The sequence below is a fragment of the Bicyclus anynana genome, chromosome 2 (assembly GCF_947172395.1).
Source record: "Bicyclus anynana chromosome 2, ilBicAnyn1.1, whole genome shotgun sequence".
NCBI lineage: Eukaryota > Metazoa > Arthropoda > Insecta > Lepidoptera > Nymphalidae > Bicyclus > Bicyclus anynana.
The window spans coordinates 16,164,742-16,176,773 of NC_069084.1; the positions used below are offsets into that span (position 1 = coordinate 16,164,742).

General features: G+C 41.0%; 1 protein-coding gene across 1 annotated transcript in view; it reads left to right on the plus strand.

Moving 5' to 3' along the window:
- LOC112054602 (ornithine decarboxylase 2-like) overlaps nucleotides 1-11,312 on the plus strand; it is a 36,682-nt gene extending 25,370 nt beyond the window's left edge. Inside the window, exons 2-12 of the mRNA XM_052887231.1 lie at nucleotides 614-786; nucleotides 1,301-1,499; nucleotides 2,006-2,243; nucleotides 2,726-2,843; nucleotides 3,608-3,739; nucleotides 4,873-4,996; nucleotides 5,522-5,695; nucleotides 6,799-6,930; nucleotides 7,965-8,090; nucleotides 8,922-9,130; nucleotides 9,652-11,312. Coding sequence (XP_052743191.1) covers nucleotides 2,057-2,243; nucleotides 2,726-2,843; nucleotides 3,608-3,739; nucleotides 4,873-4,996; nucleotides 5,522-5,695; nucleotides 6,799-6,930; nucleotides 7,965-8,090; nucleotides 8,922-9,130; nucleotides 9,652-9,838 — 1,389 coding nt within the window. The 5' untranslated portion in view covers nucleotides 614-786; nucleotides 1,301-1,499; nucleotides 2,006-2,056 and the 3' untranslated portion in view covers nucleotides 9,839-11,312. The remainder of the gene's footprint in view (nucleotides 1-613; nucleotides 787-1,300; nucleotides 1,500-2,005; nucleotides 2,244-2,725; nucleotides 2,844-3,607; nucleotides 3,740-4,872; nucleotides 4,997-5,521; nucleotides 5,696-6,798; nucleotides 6,931-7,964; nucleotides 8,091-8,921; nucleotides 9,131-9,651) is intronic.
- Nucleotides 11,313-12,032: the final 720 nt, after the last annotated feature.

Sequence of the window (12,032 nt, forward strand, 5' to 3'; positions counted from 1 at the left end):
ACCTAAACTTGTTATAATAGTCATAAATATTCGGCTCGAAGGACCAATTATTTATTATTTTTATATATATTATTTTATATTATTTTTATATATGGAAGCTAGGCAGCACTTTTTTGATGGCAAAAACGTACTATCAGGAAAATTATAGTTAAGCAAATATTTGTATACCTACATAATTATTTTGTTTTGGAAGTTAAAAAAATTGATTTTCTACGAGTATGTCACATATTAGTATCAGTTAGAGCAAAATTTTGTATGTACGTGTCATTTTGAATCAGCATGGTCCAACTATGTTGTTTTTTCTCGTAAACTGTAAAACTAGCTATTAGAGTTCCAAACCGGTCATTGTCTCTCAGAGCCCATAAAAACGTCAACCAGTAAGCCTAACATGCGGCCCACGATATTATATCCTGAAGGCAAATCGACCAATTGCACCGAACCGGAAATAGCTCTCTCTTTCGTTTCATTAGGACGAAAAAGATAGCGATATTTCCGGTTCATCCTCAATTGATCGAGTCAATTGATATTCACGAGATAAGTTGCGCTGGCACGCATTTTACGCCTTCACGTTTTTTGCAATGATCGCATGTCCTGTATGTCATGTTTTTCGCAGGGAGCACCGGGTGAGTCCGGCGCAGCTGGCAGTGCCGGGCGCCACGTACGCGCTCGCCCGACCCCCGCGCCCCGCCCGCGCCCCGCGCCGCGCTGCTGGCGCCGCGCGCTCAACGTCGACCCGCCCTGGCTGCGGCGCGCACCCGCCCGCTGACACACCTCCCATCCGATCACGTGAGTGCATGCTCTCTATACAAATGTTAGAGACTCAGCGCAGAGCCGTGTTCTCGACCACAACCCCATCGGTACAGGGCTGTGTGCTTTGACGTCAGAGGAGAGCGAGAAAGGTGCGGGCGGTAACACGCGCAATAAAGAATGAAAAAGGAATCTGGTACTATATGCAATCCGCATAACTGAGTCCTCTACCCCACTGATCACGGCTAGGGTGTATGATAACTGAGGACTGCCAGCCCGCTTTCTACTTTTCTCTACACGCTGTCGTCATAGTCCCAACCCTGTATCAAGTCTTTAACCGCGTACAGGGCTGGGAGGGGGACAGTACAGTTATGTCGTTAGACTATAGTAAATGTAGCTAGTTGTTAGTTATTGAAATGTATAGCAATTTAAGGTAATAAACAAAATTTACAAAATTATTTTGCCATGCTGTTCGAGATTTGTTGTAACCCCAAATTTTTTAATATGTAAAAAATACCGTAATTTTTGTCATCCAATGCAACTGTTCTGGCAGCTGACACTTGTGGACTAGCGCTATCGGGCCTCCGCCACCGGGCCCCGAGACCACCTGACACCGCCCCCCTCCGCACCGCCGCACGCCCCCCCTCGCGCAGCATAGCCGATTGACTCGGCCTCGGCGTCCGCCGAGGCTACGGGTTCGTCGGAGGACTACGAGCCAGCCGCCTGACTAGCGCCCAGCCCAGCCGAGCAGGGTGAGTTCTCTCCTACACAAATCTTAATGAAATTGACTTATCAACACATAGGTGACACCTCAGAAACTCAAGGAACCAAAAAAAGATGAATATTAAAATAAATTGAGAAATCATATTTGGGACATTATCATCACTTTGTTTTGACCTTTTGAAAAACACGGAGTCTTTAGCAAAGGGTTGAAGGGTTGAGAGAGAAAAGACTGTAGACATGATTTGTGATACTTTAGAAATATAAAAACATAGACAGTTGAAACTTGCTATCTCCAAAAACCACCACAGGCTAAAACGCATAGTTGTCTATAGGATAGGATTGTCTATAGGTCTATAGGTCGTACCTTTATGGTAGGAGCACAAACTTTTAGCTTTTTATCAAAAACCCAATATTTCGGAATCGACAAAAATAAGCATTGCTGTAGAATTTTCCTGGACGCTCCACCACCAAGCATTGAGGATCATTCTCACAGAACCTTAATGACATTTTATTAAAGTGAACTTGGTTTAATCAGGTCTGAATCTCAAGTCAAGTGAACGGGAAATCCGTCAAGATCCCCGTCGCGATGAGGGTCGTGGAGGAGGAGCCGCGCGTGGTGGTGATGGAGGGCAGCTGGAGTGCTGAGCGCGTGATCCGCGACATCGTGGAAGATGGCGTCCAAGAGGACCCCTTCTACGTAATGGACCTGGGGGAGGTGGTGGCGCGCTACCGCCACTGGAAGGAGCTGATGCCGCGCGTTGAGCCGTTCTATGGTGAGTGCCCTTGGTTACTAGAACACTAGCGGAGCCGTTCTTACTTACTTCTTCCACCCCTACACGTAGCAACTTCACTACAACTAAAAAGCTATGGGCGACAAAATTTTGCCATTTTTAATAAGGATATTTCGCGTACACTACAAAGTACAAGTACAATACAAAAACATTACAGTTGTGCATTTCGCCAAATGCAATGCATCTTCGTAGCGTACTAGCTGTACCACGAGGGCGAGGATTCAATAATCCAGTTTGGTTATAAGGATATTACTTTGATTACCTTTTCTTTTAGTAAATAGTAAATAAATTCCCTTTAATTCAATACCCGAATCCACAAAATATAACTTGAGTCGCCATCTTTAGGGAATTCGCCATATTTGATTTAAAATGACGTCACTGATACTGAAAAGTGATGGGTATCTATCTCACCATGGTATGTCGGAAGATTCACTGTGTGACGCGTGTGATGTTGTTGTCCCCAGCGGTGAAGTGTAACGACGACAAGCTGCTGGTGAGCACGCTGGCGGCGCTGGGCGCGGGCTTCGACTGCGCCTCCAAGGCCGAGATACAGCTGGTCACGGGCCTGGGCGTGCGCCCCGAGTGAGTGCTGTGTTGTTGTTGACAATGCTATTTAATGAGGGTGCATTATCATCGTAGTTTGAGCGAGTGTAAATGTTCTGCCAAAGTAGAGTTGAGGGTTAAATTTAGATAGGAGGATGGAACAGCTCACAGATGGGAAATTGCGAAACTTGATTGATCCGTTTGACAGTTCTGAATCTGAATCTTACGTGAAATAAATGTCAAGTCATTTGGAACACTGTCAGTTTGACAACTTTAATGGAATATATTTGTTGTCAAACCGATCCAATCAAGTTATGCAATTACTACACTAGATTTAACTTGTCAGCCTTCACCCAACAATCTTCTTCATGCCTTCTCCATATACTTGACACTGGTGAGTTTAACTGTGCCCAGTCGGCACAAATGAAACTCCGATCTCGCCTTAATGGGACAGTGACAGCAACAGGATATGTGTAATAGACCTGGTGCACGCGTGAGCTTCATCCTTATTTTTTTAAATAGGAATATTTGCCTTATCTTTTAAATATAACCAATATTCCTATTCCCCTCGGACTAGTCGGGAAATACTGTATTAGGAGTGGATACGACAATAGTCCAACGGGGCGGAGATTGAACCACCACCCTTCGGCGATGAGTCCGACCGCTAATACCGTTGGGCTATTGACGCTCTAACCTCGTCCTTTGTATTGTTTTAAGGAAAACTGCCTTTTGTATTGTTACCTATATTCAACCTACACAGAAGCTTGTTAATTGGTTAATAATGACGCATTTCTCCTCCACAGTCGTATAATCTTTGCCAACCCCGCCAAACCCGCGTCACATATCCGCTACGCGAGCGCAGCCGGCGTCATCACGATGACCTTCGACTCTGAGACCGAGCTGCTGAAGACCAAGCAGTACATGCCGCACGCACAGTGAGTCATCATCATCAAAATCATCCATATCAGCCAATAGACGTCCACAGCTGAGCAAAGTCCTCAGAGCCATCTGCTAGCGTTTTCCTGCAACACGTTTTATGTTATCAGTCCATCTGGTGAGGGGTTGCCATTCTAGTAACTTGTGACCCTAATGCCCATCGGCTCTTCAAACTATGTGCCCTCTCCACTGCCACTTGCGACATGGCTTTGCGACTTGTTAAGCTATCTTGGTAAGTTGGTTTCTCCTACAAATCTCATTTCTGATTTGATCACTGAGGGGTACTCCAAGCATATTTCGCTCCATCGTCCGCTATGTGATTCTGAGCTATAAAGCCCATATTAAGGGACCAAGTCCCAGATCTATATATCACTGGCAACACACCACCGTTTGAAGCCTTTCGTCTTGGTTTTTTAGTGAGTTTCGAATAAAAAAAATATCGGGGAATTCAGTACAATCAAACAGCGTCACAAATCCGTTGGTCCAGCTGACCTTCGACGTTGTAACTTAAGACCTACCTTAGTTCGCAATGAAATACATGTCAAGGCTTTTACACATGACGCCCTTTATCTGGTTAATATCGAATTCATTTACCTTCCCGATAGAATAATTTTTTTATCTAGTTATAATCCTAATAGCAATTGGTCCCCCTTTCCTTTTGAATGCTGTTTCTAGTGGGTATCTATAGACTACAATATCGATCTTTATTGTGTATATGTTTAAACGTAATATTAAGGGTCCACTTTCCTACCTTCCACCCTCTGATAAGTGTTGGATAGTCTGATCTTAAGTTTCGTCACTTAATTACTTCATGTCAAACGACAAAGACAACATTATTTACATGTTGTCTTTGTCGTTTCAGGCTCTATCTATATAGAGAGCTATCAAACTCTTTGGTATCAGAAGATTATTAACACGTTCGCTGCAACACTGATTTCTTTGTACTTTGCTCTGGTGAGGTACGAGGTTTTTTGAGTTCGTACTAAAACTTTCTGTGGAGTGGAACGAGGTTTATCGACCTCGTAACGCTGGAAGACGCTAGAATTCTTTTTTTTGCTGCTATTATACTAGGTCAATAGACCTCGTTCCGCAGCGGGTTAAACCAGCCCTTATTGTTGCTTTGTGTATACAGGCTGGTGATCCGCATCCGCTGCGACGCGACATCCGCGCAGTGCCCGCTCGGGATCAAGTTCGGCTGCGACCCTGTGGCCGAGGCGCCGCGCCTGCTCAAACTTGCTGCCGTCATGGGCCTCAATGTAAGTGCGTCGCGACATCCGCGTAGCCAGCTTTAACTTAAATACACTTGTTTTTTTTATTCTTTACAAGTTAGCCCTTGACTGCAATCTCACCTGCTGGTAAGTGATGATGCAGTCTAAGATGGAAGCGGGCTAATTTGTTAGGAAGTAAATAAAAATCCACACCTCCTTTCGGTTTCTACACGACATCGTACCGGAACGCTAAATCGCTTGGCGGTACGTCTTTGCCGGTAGGGTGGTACTAGCCATGGCCGAAGCCTCCCACCAGCCAGACCTGGACTAATTAAGAAAATCTTAATCTGCCCAGCCGGGGATCGAACTCAGGACTCAGGGGTGTGTATTTTCATCCTCCTCCTAACAAGTTAGCCCGCTTCCATCTTAGACTGCATCATCACTTACCATCAAGTGAGATTGTAGTCAAGGGCTAACTTGTAAAGAATGAAAAAAAAAATTAACGCTTACATTGAAAACCTATGAAGTAGAATATGATATCTTTAGTAAATGTATGTTTGTTGTGCCCGGCAGGTGGTGGGCGTGTCGTTCCACGTGGGCTCGGGCGCGCAGGAGACGGGCGTGTACGCGCGCGCCATACAGTTCGCGCGCGCGCTGTTCGAGGCGGGCGACGCCGCGGGGCACACCATGTACCTGCTGGACGTGGGCGGCGGCTTCCCGGGGAACAGCGGCACCTGCATCCGAGAGGTGAGCCAGAACAGAAAGGTAGTTGGCGAAAGTGGGAGTCACACTCTGAAGTATCGTACACCCATACATTTGTTTTAGATAAAACTTTTAATTTATAAGATGCTTGTAAAAAAAATATTTAGATTTTACAGAACGGGAATCTAAAGAAAATAAGTGTATTTTATTAAAAAATATTCTACTTGTTGCATACGACCGAAATGTAACTACACCGCAGTTGTATGTCAGCGGCGGAGTTTTTCAGATTAATGTATTGATAGGGTATCTACTAATTTTAAGGTATATTTTTTTCTTTCTGCTTTTCAAGACTGCTTACCATTTTAGCTTTTTTCTCAGTTTAATCACGATAAACAACTATTAATAGGTTTCCACGTACTACGTACGCTAGTTCTATCTGCTGGTCCCAAAATACATGCAACCTCGCCATTCTCCTTTGGAATCGTTAGTATAATGGGCCTCTTAGGGTACGGACTTATTGAAGTAAAACGTCTTTACGCACGCTTGACTTTTAAAATAAACTAATAAATTAGTCACGAAAAGTGTAATCGAAATGACATACTGTTAAGTTTCAAAAGCGCCATCTGTAGTAACACTGCTAAACTACGACACAACACAAGTAAGCCCAGCGCCAAATCCGTTAAGTCTTTTAACGGCATAATTGTGAAGTAAAGCAAGTCTGACACGAGAGATGGCGCTACTAACCGCTACTAATTTTTACTCTCTCTGTCATGTATTATTTTATTTTTAAATAACTAAAGAACATTCGTTTTTTTTTACGATTAAGGACACTTTTAGTTCGTACATACTAAGCTAGTACTGGTAGGAACCAATCTACTGTTACACAATGATTCTCTTTTACAAATGAAAACTAAAAAATCATTAGATTTTCGAGATTTATTTTTTTGAGATTAGTGAACCCCGAACCCTCCCCTTCCGTTCGAGATGCACCCTTGGGTTATTTTATTGATTATTTTTGTTGTGAATTGGCATTACTTAAATGCTAGAGTGTATATTCTGATTTTGAGCTGCTACTCTGACCTAAGTTTATCTAGGTTTCTGTAAACTATGTATAACAACTAGGATCATAACGAAGTGTCCGTCGGCAGGTGTCGCAAGTGATCAACAGCGCGCTGGAGCTGCACTTCCCGTCGCGCTCCGTGCGTGTCATCGCCGAGCCGGGCCGGTACTTCGCCGCCGCCGCCTACACGCTCGCCGCCATGGTGCACGCCACCAGGAAGGTAACTACCCTCACCGACATACTAAATCATCAAAAAAAAAAGAAAATTAATAATCCTAGCCTATCCTTAGCTAATAATAATAGCCCCTATTCGCACACGAGTTTTCTTAGCGGACGTTAAAAAGGCGTTCAAATACAACAAATGCATTCCCAAGTATAAGTTAACACGACAACGTTTTTAAAATATGAAGCTTTTTTTCGAGCAGTGCTGCATTTTCAATTTTGGCTGTTGGAAATAGACCTTCATTTAACTTGATACTATATTTGAACGTTTTTTTAACGGACGTTAAACGTTCTCGTGCTAATGAGGGCTAACGGCCAACATGCATTAGAATGTAAACATCAACATTATTCCAAGTAAACTAGATATTAAGTATGGCCGTCAGAATCCGCTTAGTCAATCCAAAGTGAATTCATTATATGGGTAGCACATCATATGGACGTAGTCCGTACAAAGTGGATTTACTAATTAGGTGGCACTATGAATCTTTGCGCCATAAAAATAAATGGAAAGAAAATGATGTTAAGGTTGTAACATTGCAAAGATTAGTGGCTTATGACCGGCCGCCATTTTGAAATTTTACAAAAATGTCGCAGTCTGAGACTTATACATTAAAGCTAAGATGATCAAAAAACAATAGGTCTGTCATCTTTACTGCTGCGACCTTCAGAAGAAATAGCAACAATGTGTATCATATGTTTTGCTAAAATAATATAGCAGACGTTAATTATAAGGAACATTCTTGTATACATATAGCTTGTACATATCAACATATTAAATATTCTAACAGCCTTAGTTGCAAGTTTTATTTGCTCCACTGTATGCCTAAACATACCCTGACATAATACACAAAAGCATTGGAATATTGATTATGACGTAACGTGATCATGTCGTGGTAGAGGAAACACCTCGAGCAGGTCCCAGGACTTGTGACCTTGGGTGTAGGTTTAAGGGATCCTTTAGAATGTATTCACACGACTTCCCGCGCGCCTTTGTAATGAACAATTAAATTAAAATATGTATTTGTTCGTCAGCTGCCAGCCAAGGAAGGCGAGAGCGAGGAGGAGGCGCACACCATGTACTTCATCAACGACGGCGTGTACGGCTCCTTCAACTGCGTGCTGTACGACCACCAGCAGGTGCACGCTGTGCCGCTCGAGGTAACACACTCTTATCTCTCTTGCCTTTCTTCTCATTAAGGTCTTAGCCGTGCTGTGGTAACTGTCGCCTGACAAAAAAGGTCAGAGTCCTTGGATTGGATAGAATGCCGAAGTATGTAGGCCTAAAAGGCCAATTGGAAATATGGGCTGCAAATCGCTTACACCAGGTTAAATCCGCTTGTGGGAAGGTATCTCTCTCTAGCCCTTCCTCTAATGACATTAATATCTCGAGACGAGAAAGACATGTTGACCAATAGCGATAATTGATAATGTTGAAGATATTGTAGCGTGTCCATAGTAATATTTAGTTTGTAGGTTATCCATAAGTTGGTAACGTTGTTGTAAGTCCCATGCACATGTCGACTGCCCAATATTTGTATTCATCTTCCTCTTATAAGATCCCTTTGGTTAGGCTTCTCTATACTCTATACTCTATACGCCGTATTTTCTGTTCGAATACAAAAAAACTTGAGATGTGTAAAGGGATACCCGGATGAAACGAAGTTCGCTATAGTTCGCTATCATCACTATCGCTATACATATCGTTATCGCTATTGCTATAGCTATCGATATCGCATTCCATCCCATTAAATCTTCGAACGTTCTTCAAAAGGAACTTCGTTCCAAGGGTCTGGAGGCTTGTTGAGGACCCTAGAGCTCACTAGCTGCCTTCAGGTAACGGCTTACAACTATAGCAAAAACATTACCCTCCTTTCTACGCAGTTGGGTAAAAAGTGTCGTTACAACTTTTTGGTCTTAATTTTTTACATCTACCCCCTTTCGCAACGTGCGATAAGGAACTTAATTCCAAAACATCGTTTACTTGTTAAGCAATCGTCGGAGCGGGCGCAGCAGTGCTCGGTGTGGGGCCCGTCGTGCGACGGGCTGGACTGCGTGCTGCCCGCGTACGCGCTGCCGCCGCAGCGCACCGGCAGCTGGCTCGTGTTCCGCGACATGGGCGCCTACACGCTGCCCGTCGCCTCGCCCTTCAACGGCTTCCCCACGCCCAAGGTCCGGGCCGTGGTGGACAAACATCTGTGGTGAGTTGCGTTCATCATCATCATCATCATTATGTCAGACGATGATGCTGTCAAAAATAATAAAACACCATCTATAAGCCAAAGTTGTATAGTTAAAGTTAAAGTGTATATTTCAAAGTTCTGTTCCATCACTGTTACACTATGAAGATAGCAGGACTCATCGATTACAATTTTCGTAACGCATTCTCGAACTTGCTCCGCAAGTCAAGCGTGCGTATACAGGAACAAAAATGTGGAGGCAGTGACTTCAAATATCCATTGCCTCTCCGAAGATTCTTTACATACCTATATTGGAGAAGAAATATTCCATTTTGTATTAATAGCTTTAGATTAAAATCTTTGCACGCATGTATAACCCATATATCGCCTATCGCAAAGAGAACAATGTTTTCAGTTTGGCGCTTTTCTTTACTAGATACTGTCTAGATGACTAGTGTCGCCTACAGATGAGATCGCTGTCAAGATTTAACTTGGCATTAAATTTAAAAAACAACTTTAAAGTTATATTATCTTCTCTCCAGGTCAATGCTAAAGGAGCTCTGGCCCCTCACCGAGGCGAACTTCGTGTTCGGGCGCGTCACGTCCCCGCAGACCCCGCCGCCGTCCCCGCTGGACTCTGACCCGCCGTCCCCCGCGTCCCCGCCGTCCCCGCCCCCGCTGACCCCGCCCGCGCACCACGCCGTGTTCGTGGAGTGCGCGCTCAAGTGACGCACGCACCGTACTTACGAGCTGTACGCCGGTTCTGCAGCCGACGAGGGGCGCTGTCGTTAGACACTTATGACAATGGCACACATTTCGTTTGATTTTTTTTTCTTTAAATATTAACATTTGATTGCACAATTATTTTACAAAAACAGTTTATTATATACACAATTATTCGATGTGTTGGTTTTTAGGTGATTTGAAAATAATTACATGCAGTTTTATATGGTTTTTTTTATATAATGTTAAATCGCAAAACTTCAATTATGCATATTGTAATAAATAGTTTGAAAATAATTATTACTTGCTATAATGAATTCTATTTTAAATAAATTAATTTTCATCAATGTATTTGTAGAGTGAAATATAAAAAATAATGTCCACTTGCTGTTGTGGTTTGACTTTTAAAACATTTTATTGGAATAAAATTAATAGTGTTTCGCTATTTTGTATTGTTACTTAGTATTTCTAAAAATGTATTAAGCCAATGTATTGTAATTAAATTATTTAAAAAAAATATATTACGCACTTTTACAATATTTAGCACTTTAGTTGTTTGTTATTGTAGAATGTTAGAAAAACTTATTACTGTAATAATAAAATAATTATGTATATGTCGAAATTTAAACTAATATAAATGAGGTGTTTCAAAAATCAAAATTATTTAAAATTTACAGTTACACTAAAAATTATCAAGAAACATGTTTAAATATTTTTTTAAATGAAATATTATGTAATGTAATGGTTTCATTGGCCCGTAAACATTTTGTATTAAAAGAGGAATTTCAAAGTTTTAATAGCCTCAATAGCTTGGCATTAAGTCAAATCAAGTAGGTCTTGGATTAAATCCCAAGAATAAATTAGTTTTTTCCGAATTTATATAACTATAATATGTATAGATGTAGCAAGTTTTGAAAGACTCGTAGCATTCTGATTTTTTTTTCTCAAATTATTGTGTCTAATGACGTAACACTTATGCCCCTAGAAAAAAAAAGTTACATTTTATGCAAATCTTAGCTATCAAATTTTTGAACGTGAAATCATTTAACCATGCCTCATGTGATTTTTTTTGATATTCTACTGCGTTTTTCAATACAATTGCAAGTAAAATCCACCCGAAAAACTACTACTGTGACTAAGCTGTAATTATTACAGTTTTTCAAAGACTTGTTTTCTGAATGGTGACAAAAGACCTATTTTATGGGCAAATGTATTGAAAACAAAGAAGGCTGTATGTCCTATTTTATAAACAGTGGGACAACAGTCTGATTGCTTTATTGCTTACTAACCATTTGTCGTAATTTGGAAATTTAAAATGTACTTATTATATTAACCCCAAGATTGTTTTTTTGCATTTTTTTTTATATTTTTAGGACATTCCTAATACATTAAGTGAGGTGAAATTGTAAATGGTTACGGTTATATTCAATGTGTTGTCTTGAGAGTAGTACTGCTTTTAAATATACTTTGCTGAGATGTATTTAAATGTCTTTCATTTGAATTAAACCTATTAGGCTTAGAAAAATAACAATAGGCTACTTAATTATTGAATATTCAATAATAACCATAAATGAAAAAATATCTATGTAAAACTTTTACCTCCGAAACAACAAATGAGCAAGTGACGTTATTCATAAATGCTATGTTTCACTCAGGGCTTTTTGCTACAGTAAATGGTATTTTTAATGTAGATACAAAGGGGTCACTATGGCTAGACTGGAACCAAAATACATAAGATTCGTTTTAAGGAAAAAATCCTGGTAATACGAGTAATACGAGTAGCAACTAACAAGCCATTTTTAAATGACTTACATAAAAGGAGCTTCAATACTTCACCCTGATGTAGGTTAAAGGTCCACATGGTCGAAGCAGACCACTGATTTAAGATTTAATTTAATTTAACTTATGATATTATATGAATGGACTACCTTAGCAATAAATTATAAAATGTATTATTTTTTATAAAAATACAATTCAACAGACTTCAATAACAATATTGTATACACCAAACTAAAAAGATTCCGACGAACCTTTTTATTAATTGATAACCTTCGCATTTTTTGAAGTCGGTTAAAAAGCGAAAAATAACATTATAATTGCCGATAAGTTTGAAAGCGGTGCTAACCCAATACAATTATCAACCTGTGACAGTGAAATGCTTAGCAGCACTGTCTTCATTCAAAAACGACTATACGAGTCT